The 22,554-nt window shown below is 39.2% G+C and overlaps 1 protein-coding gene across 2 annotated transcripts in view; it reads left to right on the forward strand.

The window, feature by feature from the left end:
* The window catches only part of CREBRF (CREB3 regulatory factor), a 59,895-nt gene that overhangs the window by 17,070 nt on the left and 20,271 nt on the right, over positions 1–22,554 (forward strand). For both annotated transcript variants that reach the window (XM_043887323.1, XM_043887324.1), the window contains exons 2-7: positions 6,478–6,673; positions 9,149–9,274; positions 10,710–11,796; positions 17,815–18,009; positions 19,882–20,071; positions 21,484–21,557. In XM_043887323.1, the coding sequence (XP_043743258.1) occupies positions 6,665–6,673; positions 9,149–9,274; positions 10,710–11,796; positions 17,815–18,009; positions 19,882–20,071; positions 21,484–21,557 (1,681 nt within the window). In that variant the 5' untranslated portion in view covers positions 6,478–6,664. The remainder of the gene's footprint in view (positions 1–6,477; positions 6,674–9,148; positions 9,275–10,709; positions 11,797–17,814; positions 18,010–19,881; positions 20,072–21,483; positions 21,558–22,554) is intronic.

The raw sequence follows: 22,554 nt of genomic DNA on the forward strand, positions 1-22,554 counted from the left end.
AAATGGGTGCAAAATGTTGGGGATGAGAATAGTTGGTATTGTGAGCTGAGTCATCAGTTTTAGAGATTGGGTGAGTTTATTGTCATTGTAAAGGTCCTACTGCTTGGGGTAGAAACACCCACGTCTCATCCTGTTTGCTGCTGCCTAAGAGAGTAGGAGAAGCAACTAAAGACCTTTATCCCGGGAGAACGAGCCCTATTCTCTGCATAGTGGATACCCTGTCTTTGGGAACTGGTGTCTTTTTTTGGGGAGAGGGGGAAACTAGTGTCTGTAAAATATACAGCCTTGTTGCTGTCACAGATATTGAGTTTCTGAGCTGGACTAGCTGTGGGAGAAAATAATGCATTGGCAAAATATACCTATTGATGATAATCACCTTTCAGATCTATTTCATTACTACATCTTAATATATCATTTAATTCTCATAACATCTCTATTACATAATTAAGAGAGAATAATTGTAATTCCTCAGTCTGGGAGATAAGAAATAGCAACTTTATTCTGATTTGTAAGGCTGTTTAGGTTTTTTAAAATTCAAATATAGTTAATGTATAGTACTGTATTAGTTTCAAGTGTACAGCAAAGAGATTCAGTTATACACGCATGTGTATGTATATACACACACACATACATGTGTTCCTTTTCAGGTTCTCTCCCCTTATAGGTTGTGGTGAATGCTGAGCATGGTTCCCTGTGCTCTTCAGTAGGTCCTTGTTAGTTATCTGCTTTACATATAATAGTGTATATGTTAATCACAGACTGCTAATTCATCTCCTCCACCTCCCTCTGGTGACCAAAAACTTGTTTTCTGTGTCTGTGAGTTCATTTCTGTTTTGTAAATAAGCTCATTTGTGTAGTTTTTTTAGATTCCAGAAATAAGCTATATCATACAGTTTTTCTTTCTCTATCTGGCATACTTCACTTAATATGATAATCTCTAAGTCTGTTGATGTTGCTGCAGATGTCATCATTTCTTTCTTTTTTTATGGCTGAGTAATATTCCATTGTATACCACATCTTGTTTATCCATTCCTCTTGTCAGTGGGCATTTAGGTTGCCTTCATGTCTTGACTACTGTAAATAGTCATGCAGTGAATGTTGTGGTGCATGTATATTTCAAATTAGAGTTTTCTCCAGATATGTGCCCAAGAATGGGATTGTAGGATCATATGATTACTCTGTTTTTAGTTTTTTAAGGAACCTCCATGCCAATCACCATAATGGTTACACCAGTTTACATTCCCACCAGCAATATATGAGAGTTCCTTTTTCTCCATATCCTTGCTGGTATTTATTGTTTGTAGACTTCTTTAATGATGATCATTCTGACTGGCATGAAGTGATACTTAATTGTAGTTTCGATATGCATTTCTTTAATAATTAGCAACATTGAGCATCTTTCATGTGCATCTTGGCTAGCCGTATGTTTTCTTTGGAGAAATGTCCATTTAGATCTTCTGCCTGTTTTTGATGGGGCTGTTTGTTTTGACAGTAAGCTGTGTGAGCTGTCTGTACTTTGGGAATGGACCCTTTGTTGATGGCATTGTCCCCAAGTGCTCCCCCAGCCCCTCTGTTGTCTGCTTTGCCGGGCCCCCTCCGCTGCAGAAGCTCTTCAGTGTAGCTGTGTGTGCCCTCAGTCGTCTAGTCGTGCTCGAGTCTTCGTGACCCCATGGACTGTCGCCCGCCAGGCTCCTCTCTGTCCATGGGATTTCCCGGGCAGGAATACTGGAGCGGGTTGCCATTTCCTTTTCCAGGGGATCTTCCCAACCCAAGTGTTGAACCAGAGGCTCTTCCACAGCTCCTTCATCGACAGGCAGATTCTGTTTTTATTTCCATTACTCTAGGAGATGAATCCCCCCCAAAATCACTGTGATTTATGTCAGAGTGTTCTGCTATGTTTTCCTTTAGGGAGGTTGTAATATCTGGTCTTAACATTTAGGTCTTTAATCTATTTTGAGTTTTATTTTGTATGTGGTGTTAGAGAATGTTCTAATTTCATTCTTTGACATGAAGTGTACAGATCTCACAGCACTGCTTGGAGACTGCCTTTTCTTCATTGTGTGTCCTTGCCTCCTTTGTCATAGAGTAACTGACCATAAGTGTGTGGGTTTATTTCTGGGTCTTCTATCCTGTTCCATTGATCTGTGTGTCTGTTTTTGTGTCAGTGCCATCCTGTTCTGATTTCTGTGACTTTAAAGTAGAAGAGTATGAAGAGTCTGAAGAATATGATTCCTCCAGCTCCATTCATCTTTCTCAAGATTATTTTGGCTACTCAGGGTCTTTTGTGTTTCCATACAGATTAAAAAAAGTTTTTTTTTGTTCCAGTTCTGTGAATTTGATAGGGATTTCTTTGAATTCTGTAGATTGCCTTTGATAGTATGGTCATTTAAATAATATTGATTTTTCCAGTCCAAGAACATGGTATATATGTCTTTTTCATCTGTGTCATCTTCAGTTTCTTTCATTAACATTTTATAGTTTTTGGAGTACTGGTGTTTTGTCTCCTTATGTAGGCTTATTCCTAGGTATTTAATTCTTTTTGGCATGATTGTAAATGGGATTAGTTCCTTAATTTCTCTTTCTGATATTTCTTTGTTAGTATTCAGAAATGGAACAGATTTCTGTATATTAATTTTGTATCCAGCAACTTTACCAAATTCATGGATGAGCTCTAGTAGTTTTCTACTACTAGATTGCCAGGAGAAATATCAACAACCTCAGATATGCAGATGATACCACCCTTATGGCAGAAAGTAAAGAGGAACTAAAGAGCCTCTTGATGAAGGTGGAAGAGGAGAATGAAAAAGCTGGCTTAAAACTCAACATTAAAAAAACTAAGATCGTGGCATCTGGTCCCATCACTTCATGTCGAATAGGTAGGGAAACAATGGACAGATTTTATTTTCTTGGGCTCCAAAATCATTGCAGATGGTGACTGCAGCCATGAAATAAAAAGACACTTGCTCCTTGGAAGAAAAGCTATTACAAACCTATACAGCATATTAAAAAGCTGAGACATTACTTTGCTGACAAAGGTCCATCTAGTCAAAGCTATGGTTTTTCCAGAAGTCATGTATGGATGTGAAAGTTGGACCATAAAGAAAGCTGAGCACCACTTCTTTGAATTGGTATTTTTGAACTGTGGTGTTGATGTTTTTGACCTGTGGTGTTGGAGTAGACTCTTGAGAAGTCCCTTGGACTGCAAGGAGGTCAAACCAGTCAATCCTAAAGGAAGTCAATCCTGAATACTCGTTGGAAGGACTGATGCTGAAGCTCCAATACTTTAGCCACCTGATGCGAAGAACTGACTCATTGGAAAAGACCCTGATGCTGGGGAGGATGGAAGGCCAGAGGAGAAGAGGACAACAGAGGATAAGATGGTTGAATGGCATCACTGACTCAATGGACATGAGTTTGAGCAAGCTCCAGGAGTTGGTGATGGACAGGGAAGCCTGGCATGCTGCAGTCCATGGGGTGGCAAAGAGTTGGACGTGGCTGAGCGATTGAACAACAATAACAGCAATGCATCCTGTAAGAGTGAATTCTCTATTTCCCTGGGAAGCTTCTACAATTAAACTCTGCTGACTTTCAAAGCTAAATGCTCTAGTGGCTCCTCTACCTGCTGCCAGATCCCAAGGCTGGGGTCCCTGATGTGGGGCTTAGAACTCTCACTCCTGTGGGGGAATCTCTGTAATGTAACCATTCTCCAGTCTGTGGTTTGCCAACCTCAGGGATATGGAATTTGATTATATTGCAAGTCTGCTCCTTGTACTGATCTCATTGTGGCTTTCTGTCTTTATGTCTTTAGCTGTTGAGGATTTTTCTGATAGATTTCAGTCTTTTTCAATAGTGTTTGTTCCGCAGATTGTTGTGATTTGGGTGTGCTTATGAGAGATGGTGGATTTAGGTTCCTTCTACTCCGCCATCTTGGTCACTCTCCTATTTAATTATGGAATCAAAACTGGAATCCAAGCCTCTTGTCTCCCAAACCAGTGCTCTTTTTGCTAACTGCATTGACAAGTTTGTTCTGTTGCCATGTGTTTAAAGTAACATTTTAAAGGAATGTTTGTATTTGTGCGGGAGTTTTATAGCTTCTCTGGTGGCTCAGATGGTGAAAGAGCCCAACAAATGGTGGCTCAGGTGGTTTTAAAAAAAAAGGAATTTTTATGGCTTAGAAAATTTGGTAGCCAGGAATAATATTGCTTACTTTCTAGAGATGAGGAAAATGAAGTTTAGAAAAATTGATCTGCCCAGTGTTGTAGAGTTTTCAAGTGAGAGCTGTGACTGGAACTTAGCCTTTTTTCGTCCAGTGTTTCCACGCTCTTGGTACATGGTGTCTGTAGTAAATGCCAAACCACACTGTTGGTACATAGTGTTTATCGCAGATGCCAGTAAATATGTCTTGATGAGAACTGAACATCTTCGTGAGCCTTCAACCCTGTTGCTAGAAAGGGTAACTTTGAGGTTTTAGAAGAGTATCAAACTTTCCTCCCAGACCCAGCTTATAGACCAGGATTAGATGGTAAAGAATTTGCCTGCAATGCAGGAGACCTAGGTTTGATCCCTGGATCAGGAAGATTCCCTGGAGAAGGGGATGGCAACCCACTCCAGTATTCTTGCCTGGAGAATTCCATGGACAGAGGAGACTGGCGGACTATAGTTCATGGGGTCACAAAAGAGTTGGACACGACTGAGCAGCTAACACACACACACACGCAAACTAGTCCACCTTGTTGAATGCATCACTTGAATGCTTTGTGTTTTGAGGGGGTGGGGGATCTGAGTAATAGATCTGGAAAAGACAGCTGACCTTGTTTCACACAGGAGTCAGGGGAAGAGTTAGGACTGAGACTGCGTATCAGCAGTAGGTTCAAGGCATGAAGCCACATAAAGGGCATTTGGGCCAGAACTGGCCTTTGGCGCGAGCCGGCATCAGTCCATTTAAACTGTAGCACTGGATTGAGATGCATAGTTAATGCTGTTTCTAGGCCCAGATTGAGCACTTGAAGGTATTTCCTAGGCCAGAACAGTGCACTAGGAATGACAGCCAACTAGAGAGAAGAGCCCAACAAAGATCTCGGAAATGCAGATGGTAGTCAATTTAAATACCAGTGCAACTGAGTAGAACAGTTATTGAGTCGTCGTTGCCTCTCACTTATTTGTTTAGTAAGAGGTCTCTGAAGTTGATATTTACCACTGTAAAGCTCTAGGCCAGAAAATGTATTAACTACAGAGGGCAGCATAGCTTAAATTGGCACTCTGCATCAAAGAAATGATACTGCATCTAGACTGAATGAGAGCAAGGAATTCAGTTTAAAACAGAGGTTCTCACATTTTAGGGAGGAGCAGAATCATCCCGAGGGCTTGTTGAAACACTTTCCTGGGCTCTATCCTCACAGTTTCTGCCTTAGTGGATCTGGGCTAGAGCCCAAGAATTGCACTTCTAACAAATTTCCAGGTGGATGGATACTGATGCTCCTGGTTCTGGGATCACACTTTGAGCACCACTTATCCAGGAAGAGATGATGAATTAGGTGTAGCTGTTTAGTTCTTGATTAAAGCCTTCACAGAGGAGGGAAGAGGGAACTAACCTGTCAGGTTCTACCACATTCAAGACCCTTTGCCAGGTGATTTGAAGTCATTTAGTTTAACCCTTGAAACCACTCTGCAAAGTAGTACTTATTCCTGTTTCCCCTCTTAACATACACATATTCAAAACTTGAATAATTCTTACTTCAAGGACAGCTTTCACTTATAACTCAGAATAATTTGCATATGCCTTTATGAATGTGATTTTATTTAATGTAGTGTGTGTGCATGCGTACTCTTTTATGTCTAACTCTGCGACCCCATGGACTATAGCCCGCCAGGCTCCCCCATCCATGGGATTTTCCAGGCAAGAATACTGGTGTGGTTGCCATTTCCTACTCCAGGGGATCTTCCCCACCCAGGGATTCAACCTGTGTCTCCTGTGGCAGGCGGATTCTTCACCACTGAGCCACGTGGGAAACCCCTATTTAATGTAGAGGATATGTTAAATTCTGGATTATGTATTCATTGTTCTAGTAGATTTATGAGGGATATAAAATGTAGATTCACTTAGTATTGATTATACAGTAGATGGAGTTGTTGATACATTATGTTTTCTCATATAAAGCATAAAGTGAATGGGGGTTTTATTTTAACACTAAGTAAAATGCATTTTTAGATCACAGGAAAAATGGGCCTATGTTAATTTTGTTAACATTTGTTTTTTTCTTTTTTTAACGGTGCCAATTGGTTATTGACCAATCCTGTTACAGAAACAAAGGGACGAATGTTGAATTTCAGTATAGTTGGTACTAAAAACAGCCACATTCTTAATATTAAAATTACAATGCTGATTTCTTTAAAGTGTTCTTTGTTAATGTCTTTTTTGAAAGGTCAACTTGTTTTTTAGTGGCGTTTTCAGTGAAGTTACTTTGTGTTGTTTGACAGATTCGCACAGAATTATTAAGAAAAAAAAACAAGTGATCCAAGGAGTTGAATTGAAGGCATCCTGGGAAACCTGCTGTTTATTGTGATAATCATCTTTGGTCTTGAAATAAAAGTAAAGCTGGAAAGGTATTTACAAACGAGAAAAAAAAGAAGTTTGGGATCAGACTCACAGGATCTGGGCTTGGAAATGCCTCAGGTAAATCATACAGAGTAGGTGCAAAGTTTTATGTTTTCCCACTGCAGGCAGTTCTGTAAGTTCTCTGAATCTTAATACAACTCTGTACTATTTTTTAGACATTTTGCTTCTGCTTTCAGCTGGTTTTGAATATATATCCTTCCTTTGCCACAGCTTTGAAATTTAATGAGCTTGACACATGGAACAATGTGAATGAAAAATTTGTTAAAGGGTGACAGAAGTGCTGACTTTTATGGGGGCTAAACCAACTCCCTAGAAAATTAATCTGCCACAGAAAGCCCATTTCATTCCCCTGTATCTTCTTGTTTCCCATTGTTCCTCTCCCTTCGTGCCCATTGGATTCAATTAGGAGGAAATGGTGAGGGACTGCAATGTCTCTTTCACACATACACACACCTACCCCTATATATATATATCTCTCCCAGATACACACACACACACACACACACACACACACACACACACACACACACACACACACACACACACACACACACACACACACACACACACCTCCCACAAAACATGTCTAAGAATGACCATGTTATGGTAATTACTGGTTTGAGGCAATCACTGAAAGAATAAATGAAGTACTCGTATTCCCTGCTCTGCATGTCCAAACGTCCTCCCTTCCCCCTCCAGTGGTTAGCTCTTATCCTTTCCCTTTTTGTGCTGGTGAAAAACCTAGAAATAATGAGAGGGCAGGGACTGTAAGGTGACTTTATGTGGGGCCAGACAGAACTGTGCCTTGAGCACAGGAAATCAACAACTTTCTGAGATGGTCCAGTAGGCAGTGAAGGAAGAAAGAGGATTTGTGGACCAGTGGCCTATCTCCACCCCAAGCACTAGACCAAGTGGACTACAGATACCTGTTTGGAGCTCTTTCTCATTCACAGTTTCCTTTGCTGTTTATTGAATACTTGAAGTTAGGTCCATAAAACACTTATTTTGAGCTTGCAGCCCAACAGGTTGCAGAAAATTAGAAACAAAAGAATGGGATGGGAAGTTGTTTAGTTGCTAAGTTGTGTCTGATTCTTTGCAACACTGTAGATTATAGCCCAGGAGGCTCCTCTGTCCATGGGATTTCCCAGGCAAGGATACTGGAGTGGGTTACCATTTCCTTCTCCAGGGAATCTTCCTAACCCTAGGATCAAACCCACATCTCCTGCATTGGTAGGCGGATTCTCTACAGCGGAGCCACCAGGGAAGCCCTTGGGATAAGACATACCCATAAAGAAAAACATGATGAAAAAGTGTGTAAAAATGGGTCAGTCAGTGTTAGGTAGAAAGTATATGTATATGAATAGAGAAATATCAGCAAGTAGACTATAATATAAATTTAAAAGTTTTGACAGTAACTTGGAAAAGAACAAAAAGGTAAAGAGGGAATTTTTATTCTTTCCCATCTTCTTCCTTTATCCAAGTTAGATTTCAAAGTAAGGACTTTGACTTGTTTGGGCCACTTTTTAGGAGTGTTAGCCTGAATTTCACACTGGAGTGATTTGTATAGATACTGAAATGGGAAAAGTGGGATGGAGAGAAAAGAAGGAGCGTTAACTCTGGATGCTGAGTCCTTTTTTTCTCCTTTTCTTATTTGCCATAGAAATTGTACCCTTCTTAGGGATCAGGATTAAGGCTACGGAGTTCATGTCCCAGTTACTGGCCTGACTCAGCAGATGTTTTGATATTTGGCTCATCCTATCTCCATCACATTCCTGGAGGCATTTTTGGACTAGAGATGCCCAAATGGTCTTCTGCCTGTTTGGGGAAATAAGATATTGAATTCATTGAGGAGTGTAGAGGGAGACTGTCTTGCTACCTCTGCTGACTCTAGGAAATGGCAGGGGATCCTTCATTTTGTGGAGTTAGAACACCTAGTGTTGTTAGAGGTGGATTTGAAGACATGTTATATAGCTAATAAATGAAAGTACTCATTAGGGTACTGTGCGCTGACTCTGGGGGTGGCTGCTGCTGCTGCTAAGTCACTTCAGTTGTGTCCGACTCTGTGTGACCCCATAGACGGCAGCCCACCAGGCTCCCCCGTTCTGGGATTCTCCAGGCAAGAACACTGGAGTGGGTTGCCATTTCCTTCTCCAATGCACGAGAGTGAAAAGTGAAAGTGAAGTAGCTCAGTCGTTTCCGACTCGTAACGACCCCATGGACTGCAGCCCACCAGGCTCTTCCATCCACGGGATTTTCCAGGCAAGAGTACTGGAGTGGGGTGCCATTGCCTTCTCCGGACTCCAGAGGCTAAATAAACTTTAGCTTTTAGAAATTAGGTACTATTAACATTTGCCACTCTGTTCCTTTTCTTATGTTTAATGCATTTTAGTGTAGTTTTAATGTTAAGCAGGAAAAAAATACAAAATTGTTCTGAAAATAATTACTTAGTAGGTATAGTGGTGGGTCTTGTATGTAATAAATTGGCCTTGAAGTAGTCGTTAACTTTGCAAAATGAAAATCACTCTGTTGTAGCCTAGTGTAAGCGGAATGGATCCGCCTTTTGGGGATGCCTTTCGAAGCCACACCTTTTCAGAACAGACTCTGATGAGCACAGATCTCTTAGCAAACAGTTCAGATCCAGATTTCATGTATGAACTGGTAAGTAACATTTTCTTGGATTCTGCTCTAATCAATTTGGGGTAAAGGTATTGTATAGTTTTTTATTTATAAAGGCCTAAAAAGAAAAGAATGTAATTAGGCCAAACTTAATGCTTTTTAGTATCAGTCCTAGTATTTTAGCAGGATGTATGAACCCATTGAAAATAGTAGGAGGGAAGATTATCTAAACATCCTTAGATCTAGTTTTTGACAATGAGGATGAGAAGACATCTTTTAGCCTAACAGTTAAAAGATGTTTCAGCTGGGATATTTAGGAATGATAACATTGAGCAAGGCATGTACTACAGAGAATGTGAGGCAAAAATAGCAATTCCAAACAATATCTGAATATACTTATTTATTCTTGAGGTAAATAGACACTTAAGAATAATTTAAATTACATGCAGCTTAAGCAGCATAGGTATATAAAAACTGGAAAGCTGACACAAATCTGTTAATTTATAAAAACTATTGAGTTGTACACTTCGTAGAGGTGAATTTTGTGGTATGTAAACTCTCCGTCAGTAAAACTGGTAAAACACACAGAGACACATATGCAAGCAAAAGGAAAAAACAAAGCAGACAAATGGAAAAATTGATACAGAACAAAAACTTAGAGTGGAAAACTGAAAATTTCCTCATTTTCTTACTGAGCCTCCACCCACCAAACCTTCTCCCTAAAGGTAATTAAGACCACCAGAGTTTTTCTATGCATGTGTAATTAATAATAAATTAATATATGAATATTTTAAATTGTATGACATATCATTAATAGAGTGTTCTGTAACTTAACTCTTTCTAACATAACATGTGGTAAGTGGCCTTTCATCTTAATACATTAGAGCTTACGTGCATTCTTGTTAATGGATGCATAGTCACACTGACATTTTAAAAATCATATCTCTACTCATAAGAAGTACAGTAGTCGAGAGGAGTATTTTATTCCCCAAGCCCAAGAGTTGTTACAAGTTCTTTCCAAAGATTTTATCTTTCTGTGGCTGAGTTTCAACTCTGTCTGGATTGCTGTTCACTCTGTGTATAAGTTCTGACTTAGGAGGACAGATTCTTCTATGATGAAGGAAAGGCCTTTATTGTTTGCTTTATAAACGAAGCTTGTTTCTAAGAAGATCCCCAAATCTTTTCTGAGTTAAAGATCAGGAAATGTACACTTTCTCAGGAAGAGTGTTTGTAGTGAAGTTCAAGAGCCCTTGACCAATACATAAGTTTCTCAGGGGACATAGTTTCCCCCTGTGTGTTTTTTCCTTGCCCAAGGAAATGATACTAAATGGATTGGTAGACTGACATGTAAGTAGTCTTTATCTTAAAACTGACCAAAGGTTGAGTACTGTTTACCTGATATAGGAAAGTGAGGCTATAGTTTATTAATTTTTTTCCTTAAATATGGTATTTGATTTTTTTTTTAAACCTTTCTCAGGATAGAGAGATGAACTACCAACAGAATCCTAGAGACAACTTCCTTTCTTTGGAGGACTGCAAAGACATTGAAAATCTGGAGTCTTTCACAGATGTCCTGGATAATGAGGGTGCTTTAACCTCAAACTGGGAACAGTGGGATACATACTGTGAAGACTTAACGAAGTACACCAAACTAACCAGCTGTGACATCTGGGGAACAAAAGAAGTGGATTACTTGGGTCTTGATGACTTTTCTAGCCCTTACCAAGATGAAGAGGTCATAAGTAAAACTCCAACTCTGGCCCAGCTTAATAGCGAGGACTCTCAGTCTGTTTCTGACTCCCTTTATTGCCCTGATTCACTTTTCAGTGTCAAACAAAATCCCTTGGCCTCTTCATTTCCTGGTAAAAAGATCACAAGCAGAGCAGCTGCCCCTGTGTGTTCTTCTAAGACTCTTCAGGCTGAGGTCCCTTTGTCAGACTGTGTCCAAAAAGCAAGTAAACCCACTTCAAGCACACAAATCATGGTGAAGACCAACATGTATCATAATGAAAAAGTGAACTTTCATGTTGAATGTAAAGACTATGTAAAAAAGGCAAAGGTAAAGATCAACCCAGTGCAGCAGAGCCGGCCTCTATTGAGCCAGGTTCATGCAGATGCAGCAAAGGAAAACACCTGCTACTGTGGTGCAGTAGCCAAGAGACCAGAGAAAAAAGGGACGGAGCCTCTGCAGGGTCATGCCACTCCAGCTTTGCCTTTTAAAGAAACCCAGGAACTTTTACTCAGTCCCCTGCCTCAGGAGGGGCCTGGGGCAATTGCAGCAGGAGAGAGTAGCAGCCTTTCTGCCAGCACATCGGTCTCAGATTCATCCCAGAAAAAAGAAGAGCACAATTATTCCCTTTTTGTCTCTGACAACTTGGGTGAACAGCCAACCAAATGCAGTCCTGAAGAAGATGAGGAGGATGAGGAGGATGTTGATGATGAGGACCATGATGAAGGATTTGGCAGCGAGCATGAACTTTCTGAAAACGAGGAAGAGGAAGAAGAGGAAGAGGATTATGAAGATGACAAGGATGATGACATTAGTGACACTTTCTCTGAACCAGGTATTATATTTGGAAGCTTACCAAACTGTTTCCTACTCTCTTGAAATAGAAAGTTTTGCTGTGGGCTTTCTTTGTCTGAGTTTGGAGATTAAATGACTTAGTATCTTGGTTTGGATATATAATTGTTTTTATCTATTCAAACAGTTTTAAAATAATCATTCTTGCTCATGTGTGGTTCATATACTAGTCCCTTGAGGGTTCCTTCTTAATTAATCTTATGTTAAGTGACCTGCCAAAAGTCACTCTTTTAGCAGCTGTGCAAAGATGCCAAACTTGGTTGGTTTAAAAATACTCCTATTTCTGCCTTTGTCCCTCTGTTAGACTTAAGGTAAGTTTGAAATCCCAAGAATGGTGAATCAAGTGATGATGGTTTATATTACTCATGCCTAATAACCAACAAAGCCTGTTTAATGAATAATGTAAAAGACAGCTTTTTCTTTGTGTCTGCTGCATCTTTCATTTGCACAGTATTTTTCCATTGAAGAAAAATACATGCTTTAATTTAATGAGCATGAAGGAGTCTCTGCTCTGTTTATATACAGCATATTATAAATAAAAGGGAAAAAGAAAATGAAACCTGTGGGGAACTGGTTCACTTCGGCATGTACATGGTTGGGCTCTTGTCACTGTTGGCTCATGCAGTTTTTATTTATGAAAATGGTATTGCCAAGTGGCACAGAGTTAAAAATTCACAAAGAGGTGAAGATCTTCACATTTAAATGAAAGTTATTCTTCAAAAATAATGTTGATACTATAACTTCTACATAAAAGACCAAGTAATTAAAAATTTTATGAATTGTCAAAGTGAGCCCTTTTGTTGTTGGAATTTTGGGTAATATAAGCATTGATATTTAATCTTCAGAAAGGTTTTTTAGCCATAGAAGGTGCAGCAGTAGCTATATTGTGGCCAGTGAAGCATATTATTGCTGAGAGACTTTGCTCTTAGTGAAATTTTTCTGTTGCATAAATGCTTAGATTTATGCATTTGATACAACTAGATTGTTTGGCTTGGGTGTAGTTTCAAGTAAGGAAAAGGTACTTTGCTGTGGAGGAACCGAGTTTATGCATTTCCTTTGGTTTACTTTAGAACTCCGTATAGTCTCGATAGAACCAGTTCTTTCTACTTAGCAAGAAAACTTTTCTGTCAGCCAGTTATTGAATCTGCTTTGAGTTGTTTGAAGGCGAGTTGTCTTCGCAGTTAGTGGTAAGTTATGTAGCGCCCTCCCATGGGGAGACCAGAGTGCTGTTAGTGGTCCTTACAGCCTGACAGATCAGCCCTGTTGTTTTGAATCCCATATTTAGAATTAGGGTAGGAGGGAGGGGATGGATCGAGACAAGGAGTAATAACTAAGAAATGGAAAGTGTAGAGAAGAAAAATTTCTTTACCAGTTGACACTAAAAGGAATATATAAATATTCCTTATAAATATTTAAATATTCCTGAGGGAGTAAATTCTGCCATCACCAGTCAAGACGGGCAAGGACTATGCTGTTTATCCCACTTCTGGCTTTAGGTTTGCTTTCCTTTGACTTTTTTTTTTTGGACGGGATCTTAGTTCCCTGACCAGGCATGGAACCTGGGCCCTTGACAGTGAGAGCATGGAGTCCTAACCACTGGACCACTAGGGAATTCCCATTTTTCTTTGACTTTTAACTCCAGTTTAAGTTCATCCTTGATCTTTTGACTTGGTTTCACCTGGATAAATGTGTTGAGAGATGAGTAGGTCCATGAAGAGAAACCACTTCATAACTTGACCTACATGTCCATTTTCTCAGTCTTTTGACTCTTGTAGGGAAGGGTAAACCTTGTTACAGCTGGTGTTTTTCTGTCCCGCCATATTCTCTTGCCCTGACCTGGTAGGAGAACCCTGATTTTGTGAGTTTGTTGGTGTTAAGCAGCCAACACTGCTTTAAAACAGAGATGCATTAGCTGGCACTTGGCAAGGTGAAGCTTTCCTCTTGGTGCTGTTTAACAATGCTAAATGTTTGGATGGCATTTAATTCACTCACTTCCAGTTGACTTGAAGTAAAACCTCTTTGGTTAGGATTACTTGGACGTTTCTCACAAATGTCAACAAATGAAATGCTTTAACCTCAAATCAGTGATATTTTGTGGTATTTTGGGGATTTATTCACATTTGCTAATGAAAATTTCCCTTCTTGGAAAAAAGAGCTAAACAGGCAACTTTAAGAATACAAATGTGAATTGGTGAGAAGCAAGAAGAAATTCTTTGAAGCAGAAAAGTGGGATGGTTATAGTTTCTTCAGAGTGCTAGTTTTAGAGTGGGTTGATTGGTTTAATTTGCAGCAGACAGTGTACAAAGGCCCTTTTGTGATGACTCGCTCCCTTGATGCTGTTTCTTGGCAGTTGGCTACAACAGTGCCTGAGTGTGCAAAGCTCCAGGAAAGGTGTAAAATGGAGTTTCAGTCCCTACTCTGGACTTGCTCCTAAGTCTTAATAGAGCCTACCCTGAGGACAGGCAACAACTGTTTGGGGTCATGGAATTACATGGTTGTAAGGCTAGGATTTAGGCCCCCAGAATGAGAATTTAATTTGTAATTCCTATTAAACATTTTCATGATTGGCTTTACCAGCTTAATGGCAGTAACCTGCACTAATCAAAGATGTGTGATCAGAATTTTAGGCGTCTATGTATGTCACCTTTTTGACTGCCTTTTGGTAATTGTGTCAGGAAGGAATGAATTAGATCAATATGGTGATCCATCAAATGGAAAGAAAATAGAAAAATCTCCATGGGAAATGTACATTTGTACATTAAAAAAATCACTGATTTGTTTTAAAAAAAGGTGGGGAGGATAATACCTATCTTGTGTTAGACACTGTGTATGCTAGATTATTGGCTATGCAGAGGTAAACAGAATTGACATGATTCTTGTCTTTGTGTAACTTAGAGTTTAGTGGGTTTATTTACTGTTATGATTTCTTGGTCTTCTGATCTTATGTGTACTGTGACTTGGCAAGAGAGAGAAGCAAGATGAGTGTTTCTTTAAATTTATTTGACCACAGAACTCACTTGGGATTGAGGGCATATTTTATAGTAATAGTGTTCCTAAGAACACACTTTGAGAAATACTTAATCATCTTAAATGCAAGACCAGTGATCTAGGAATATATTGAATAACTTTTCTGCATGCTACTTGATCACAGTAGTCTTTAAATTGAAAGACTTGAACAAATCTTTTGTGTGTATGTAATGTGTGTGCACACACATTATTGTGAATTTATGCTTTAGAAGATTTTAGATTAAAGAAAACGGATGCCCTTAAACACTTTTTTGGAAAAAGGCTGAACATATGAATTAAGCAAAACTGATAACTAATTTGGGTAGGAGAGAAGAAGTCCAAATCCTAATGACTGGATTTAACATGGAATATATATGGGAAAAAATTCTGTTCAGACCATTCAAGTGGATAGGCACAGGAAAGCAAGAAGCCAAATTGGAGCCGGAGTCATGGGGCCTGAGCCAGTCCCAGCTTTGCCAAATCACTTAAACCTCCATGAGCATGTTTGTGTAAATAGGGTTAATAACCTCTTCCTACGAGGTCCTTAGAAGCCTCAGATGAAATACCTGTGAGTACTCACAAAATATGTGAGTACATTAAGAGAGAGACTGTTTTGCCAGAAATCTAGGCCACCTGAGGAGCGTATCAGATAAAGTGTCGGGGGGATGGGTTGCCTGAGAAAGTTACATGTGAAAATATTTCCTTTATACTTTGGACTGGGGTGGACTTAAATGTGGGACACCAGTTTTTGACACTGTTGGGAGTGTTTCAGTTGGTGCATCTGCCTGTGTTGAGCTATAGTTAAAGCTATGGTAGTGATATATGGATGTGAGAACTGTACCATAAAGAAGGCTGAGTGCCAAAGAATTGATGTTTTCAAATTGTGGTGCTAGAGAAGACTTGAGAGCCCCTTGAACTGCAAGGAGATCAAACCAGTCAATCCTAAAGGAAACTAACCCTGAATATTCACTGGAAGGACTGTTGCTGCAGCTCTAATACTTTGGCCATGTGATGGTGAAGAGTCGACTTGTTGAAAAAGACCCTAATGCTGAGAAAGATTGAAGACAAAAGGAGACGGGGATAGCAGAGGATGAGATGGTTAGATAGCATCACCAACTCAGTGAACATGAATTTGAACTAACTCCGGGAGATAGTGGAGGACAGAGGAGCGTGGTGTGCTGCATACAGTCCATGAGGTCGCAGAGTTGGATGTGACTTAGCAAACAACATATTCTGTGCACAGCCCTTTTGTACTTCTAAGATGGACGTGCTCTGAGGGTATTTTGGTTTTACAGATCATCCTGTATTGGGTCAAACCAGTAGCTCCAGTGCCCCAGAATTAATTATTTTCTGAAACTTCCTATTAGTAGGGAAAATAGCTTCTTAAAAAGTGAAGTAAATTCAAATTGCTTCTGATAAAATATTAGTTAGAATAGGCATATGTTTTGTGTGAGAACTGTCATTCTTGTACTTTTACAAAAAGGATAGGGTGGGAAGTAGGAAGAAAACCACTATTGCCTTACAGAATTCTGCCTGGTAGGTTACCATCCGAGAAATCCAACAGCTTTCTGTCTGGGAATATTTCAAATGCATAAATATTAGACAGAAGACATCAAAAAAAATTGTATGGTCTCTAAGTACCATCGTTAACCCATTAGTTATATATATATATACCATTATACTTTGACATTCCTGTGACTGTATTTCCTTTTTTAAAAATTGTACGGCTGTGCTGTACACCTGAAGCTTACATGGTCTTGTAAATCAACTATACTTCAATAAATAATTAAAAAAAAAAATTGAAGCATAGTTGATTTATGCAGTGTTGTGTTAGTTTCTGGTATGCAGCTAAATGATTAAGTTATGTATACATAAAATCTTTTTCATATTCTTTTCATTATAGGTTATTATGAGATATTGTATATAGTCCCCTACTGTGCAGTAGTATGTTGCTGTTTATATATATATAGTAGTTTCTGTCCACAAATTCCAAACTCTTAATTTATTCCTCCCCCCACTTTCCTCTTTGGTAATCAGATTTATTTTCTATGTCTGTGAGTCTGTTTTGTAAAATAAGTTCATTTGTATCATATTTTAGATTCCACATGTAAGTGATATCATATGGTATTTATTTTTCTTTGTATGACTTCACTTAATATGATAATCTCTATTTCTGTCCTTGTTGTTGCAAATGGCATGATTTAATTCTTTTTTATGGCTGAGTAGTATTCTGTCTTCTTTACCCACTCAGCTGTCAGTGGACATTACGTTGCTTCCGAGTCTTGGCTATTATAAGTAGTGCTGCTATAAGCATTGCGGTGCGTTGTCTTTTTGAACTAGAGTTTTTCTTTGGACATGTGGCCGGGAGTAGAATTGCTGAATCCTGTGGCAACTCTAGTTTTTGAAGGATCCTTCGTACTATTTTCCATAGTGACTCTACCAACGCACATTCCCGTCAACATGCACGTCCTCTCCAGCATTTATTGCTTTTGGACTTTTTAATGATGGCCATTCTAACTGGTGAGAGGTGTTACCCATTGTGGTTTTGATTTGTGTTTCTTTGACAATTAGCGATATTGAGCATCTTTTTCATGTGCCTATTGGCCATCTTTATGTCAGCTTTGGGGAAATGTCTATTTAGGTGTCTGCCCATTTTTAGATTGAGTTGTCTTCCTGTGGCTGGATTTCATTATTCTCTCAATCTTATGTGATGATACAAAAAAAGTGTCATATACTAACCAAAGAGAAACCTAAGGAAGATACACAATGTAGTTATTTCTGTTTATTAATCTCTGAATATTTTATGAGTTAGAAATATCTATATTAAATATTATTTTTACAGATTTGGTTTATTATCTTTGACATGCTAATGATGTTTTCAGGTGAAATGTGTCAAGTAGTAAATAGAAGGAATCTTTTTGTTTTTCTTGATTGGTATATTAAAATTTGTGGAACTTAAGAAATGTTGGGGGGGTGGGCATTTTCTTTTTTTAAGGCTATGAAAATGATTCCGTGGAAGACTTGAAGGAGATGACTTCAATTACCTCTCGGAAAAGAGGTAAAAGAAGGTACTTCTGGGAGTACAGTGAACAACTCACACCATCACAGCAAGAGAGGATGCTGAGGCCATCTGAATGGAACCGAGAGACCTTGCCAAGTAACATGTATCAGAAAAATGGCTTACACCATGGTAAGATATTTTGATCATACATGTTGTGCGTGTCCCTCCCTCCCATCCATCTTTCCTTCCTTTTTCTTTCTTTATTTCTTCTTATTTTTAAAATATAGTTGACTTTGAATATTACATTATTGTAGTTTCGGGTATATTATGTAGTGACGTTTGCATGTACCATGAACACCACAAGGGCTTCCCTTGTGGCTCAGCTGGTTAAGAATCCGCCTGCCATGCGGGAGACCTGGGTTCCATCCCTGGGTTGGGAAGAGCCCCTGGAGAACGGAAAGGCTACCCATTCCAGTATTCTGGCCTGGAGAATTCCATGGACTGTATAGTCCATGGGGTTGCAAAGAGTCAGACAGGACTGAGTGGCTCTCAGTTCATTTCATGATCACCATGATAATCAGTCTCAGTAACCATCTGTCCCTAATATTTTAAGTCACTTTTAAATAGAGATAGTAAACCACAATACTTAATCATTAAACATTATACATAGGTTCAACCCCTCCTAACAAATGGGAGAGTGGAGCAATAGAGCTGCTGTATTATATACTGTGATTGCTCTTCATTAGTGAATGGCTCTTTTCAGTTTTAACAGCCATCACCTAAACAAGGAGGAAAGCTTGTGTAAAAATGATTTCTAGTCACTTCTTAGTCTACCTGTCCTACCCAGGAAATGACCAGGAGCCTGCTGATTGCTGACATGTTGCAGCTGCTGTTAGCTAGAAAGAAGGATTGGGGAGGAAGAGAATGGGCTCCAGTACCTCTTTCATTCTTATTGAGTCTCCAGGCCTAAATGTAAACAGGGAGATTGGAATCAAAATTGTGGTGGGAGAAGAGAGGATGGAAAGGAAAAGAAAGGAAGAATAATTGTGGAGAGAAGGAATGGAGTAGGAGAAACTAAACAGTAGGAATCAGGAGAAGCTTATGGTCTTAGGCCAGATTTCAACCATGAACCCAAGAGGGTGTAATTGAGTAGAATTTCTTCTGCACAAATTTTATTTTTACCTTAATCCAAAGTCTGTACTGAGAAGGTGGGGTGCACCAGTAGGTCTAAAGCTCAATAAACAAGTTTAGTAGTCGCTCATGCTATAGATTTAAGTTGCTAAGCATTTTTGATACAGATGTTGTATCAGAAGTATATTCCTACCTCATTTTCCCTTTCCATAGCACTCAGGTCTGTATTCTCCTATCTTTCAATGAATGAAAGACTTAGGTTTTTGACTTGGGATCAGTTTTCTGCCAGAAATGAAAAGACAGGTCCAATAAACAGGTCCAGGTAGCATGTAATGAGTTCTAGGAAAGTTGTTCAGGGTATTGCCATTAGAGGGCAGAGCCATCCCTATTGCCTGCAGTGGTAGGAAAGGTCTTTCTGACACTTCTGTACTGTTGTTTATCAAACTGACTGAAGACAGAGTTTCTGAAAAGGCAATCCTTATTTGCTGGACTTATGAGTTCAACACAGGAATATGTATGTCTGACAAATTTTCAGTTATAGCAGTATAAATGTCTTGGTTTGGGTAAAATTTCCAAATTTGTTCCTGACCATATACTATATCCTAGCCCTGATTTTTATGTGCAAATGAGCTTGCACTATAGTCCTGAGGTTTGATTATTACTTCCATGCAGATAATTAAGAATCTGTCATAGTGGGGCTGCAAACCTTAAGATGGAGAAGGATTGGGAAAAGGATAGAGTTGTGCCATATTACCTCCATTTCTTGCTGTCACAAGGTGGGAAGGAGAGGAGTCCAGCCCTCCTTCCGTAGATTGTTCATATGCTGAAAAAGAAAAGGGAAGAGAGAGATGGATTTTTAAATGTCTATAGAAAATGTATCTCTTGTTAAATAAAATGATCTCACTTAAACTTCTCTTAAATCATCTATAGGAAAATATGCAGTAAAGAAGTCTCGGAGAACAGATGTGGAAGACCTGACTCCAAATCCTAAAAAACTACTCCAGATAGGCAATGAACTGCGGAAACTGAATAAAGTGATCAGTGATCTGACACCAGTCAGTGAGCTTCCCTTAACAGCCCGGCCAAGGTCAAGAAAGGAGAAAAATAAGCTGGCTTCCAGGTAAATGCTAATCATGTTCACTCATGGAGGTGAGGTTAGACTTAAGTGAGCTTTCATAGAGTAGATGGCCTTCAGCCATTTTTTCAGAAATATCCTTTTTATAAATAGTACAATGAGAGTATTATAATTTTTCCTTTGAAAATAAATGATGGTACTTATGCTTCATGGAATAAGTTTTTAAAGGGGAGAAGTGAATGAACTCAAGGGCCTTATATTGTAGTATAAAAATGAAAAATTTTATCGTAGCTTTATTTTTTGTTTGTTTTGCAACAACTCCAGGTTTTTTTAATTGAGGTATAATTTACTTGTCTTCCCTTTTAGTGTATTCTTCTGTGAGTTTTGGACAAACACATCCAATTATGTAACCACAACCATGATCAAGATACTGAACATTTTTATCACCTTAAAAGATTTCCTTTGCCTCTTTGTAAAACTGAACTCCTCCTCTTACCCTGACTCCTCCCAACCACCGATCCGTTTTCTGTTCCTACAGTTGTGCCTTTTCTAGAATACAGATGGAATCATTCTCTGCAGCCTTTGAGTCTGACTTTGATTTCACATAGGATGAAATTGAGATTCATCCATGTTGTGTGGAGTAATAGTTTGATACTCTTTATTGATGGTAATAGTCCTTTGAAGTGATATATTAATACTCCAGTGTATCTGTTCACCAGGTGAAGGGTAGTTGAGTGGTTTCTAATTTTTGGCAGTTACGAATAAAGTCACCATAAACATTTACTTGAGTTTCTCAGGTGGCTTAGTGGTAAAGAATCTGCCTGCTAGTGCAGGAGATGCGGATTCAATCCCTAGGTTGGAAAGACCCCCAGGAGGAGGAAATGACAACCTACTCTGGTATTCTTGCCTGAAAAATCCCATGGACAGAGGAGCCTGGTGGGCTGCAGTCCATGGGGTCTCAAAGAGTTGGACACAACAGAGCAACTGAACACATACACACATTTACTTGCAGGTGTTTATGTGAACATAAGTTTTCATTTCTCTTGGGTAAATACCTAGTGTGTTTATAAGAAAATGCCAAAGTAGCTGTTTCCAAAGTAATGAAGTAAATTAAAAAAATATTTACTATTTTCCAAAGTAGCTGTATGTACTGTTCCACATTCCCTAAAGCAACATATGAGGGTTCCACTTACTTCACATCTTCTACAACACTTGATTGTCACTTTTTGTTTATTTTGGTATATTAGCCATAGCTTTATGTTTTGAATGGTGAAATTTTAAGAAATAAGTTTGGATAAATGATTATATTGCATGTTTTGGGTAATTGAGGCCCTTGATGTAAACATCAGTAGACAGTGATTTTTTTGGTTGCTATTAGAAAATGACAGCAGCAGAAAGGATATTCTGAATGTTCACTTTAAAAAAACAAGTGAAGTAATTGCTCCTTCCTTTCCCAGGGCTTGTCGGTTAAAGAAAAAAGCACAGTATGAAGCTAATAAAGTGAAATTATGGGGCCTCAACACAGAATATGGTAAGCCTACCCTTACATGAATTTGATTAATTTCCATTTACCTTGCTGACTGCTCTCTGTTTATTATTTTTGGTTTTGTTATTTGCTTTCCCTGTATTCTGCCCAGCTTTCAGCCAGCCTCTTGGATTTAATGCTTTGTTTTTGGTAGCACTGGGTGCTGGTTGCTGCCGCGGGCTTTCTTTTGTTACGGAGCTTAGGCTCTAGGAGCACGGGCTTCTATAGTTGCAGCCTGTGGGCTCTGTAGTTGAGACTCGCAGCCTCCGGAGCTTGGGCTCAGTAGTTGTGCACGGGCTTTAGTTGCCCTGCGGCATATGGAATCTCCCTGGACCAGAGATCAAACCCATGTCCCCTGTACCAGCGGGTAGATTCTTGTCTACTGTACCTCCAGGGAAATCCAGGCCAGCCTTTTTTTTTGTTCATCCATTCAGTAAGCTATACTGTTATTTATTCATGTTCTTCTCTTAGTGTCTATCTGTGGCTCACCAAGCCAGATCTCCTCTTGTGATCATGGTAATCTCTGACTTCAATTTTACAGTTGTGTGTGAAGTTAGCCAGTTTTATTGACCAATGTATATTTTAACCTTTGAGTGGATAGTTTGGAAATGTGTTTTACAAATGTGATTGCTCATTAGAATCATCTGTGTGTACATATTAAACTACAGATTTCTAGACTTCTCCCCAGATTCTCTGAACTACAACTTATGCAAGTAGAACCCAGAAATCCATATTTTTAATGTTACCCCAGATGCCTCTTATGCAGCCATTCTAGTACTTATTTGGGATCTGTTGGTTTAGATCAGTGCTTTCTGATCGTTCACATCCTGGCACATGCAGGAAACTGTCATCTCTAAGGCATCCTGGAGTATAATAGAGTAGGCTGCTCATGGGAGGAGGCCCCTGTGGGTTGACAATGAAAGTGAAAATCATTCAGTCGTGTCCAACTCTTTGCAACCCCATGGACTGTATAGTCCATGGAATTCTCCAGGCCAGAATACTG

This window comes from Cervus elaphus, chromosome 25, assembly GCF_910594005.1.
Source record: "Cervus elaphus chromosome 25, mCerEla1.1, whole genome shotgun sequence".
In the NCBI taxonomy this organism is placed as follows: Eukaryota; Metazoa; Chordata; class Mammalia; order Artiodactyla; family Cervidae; genus Cervus; species Cervus elaphus.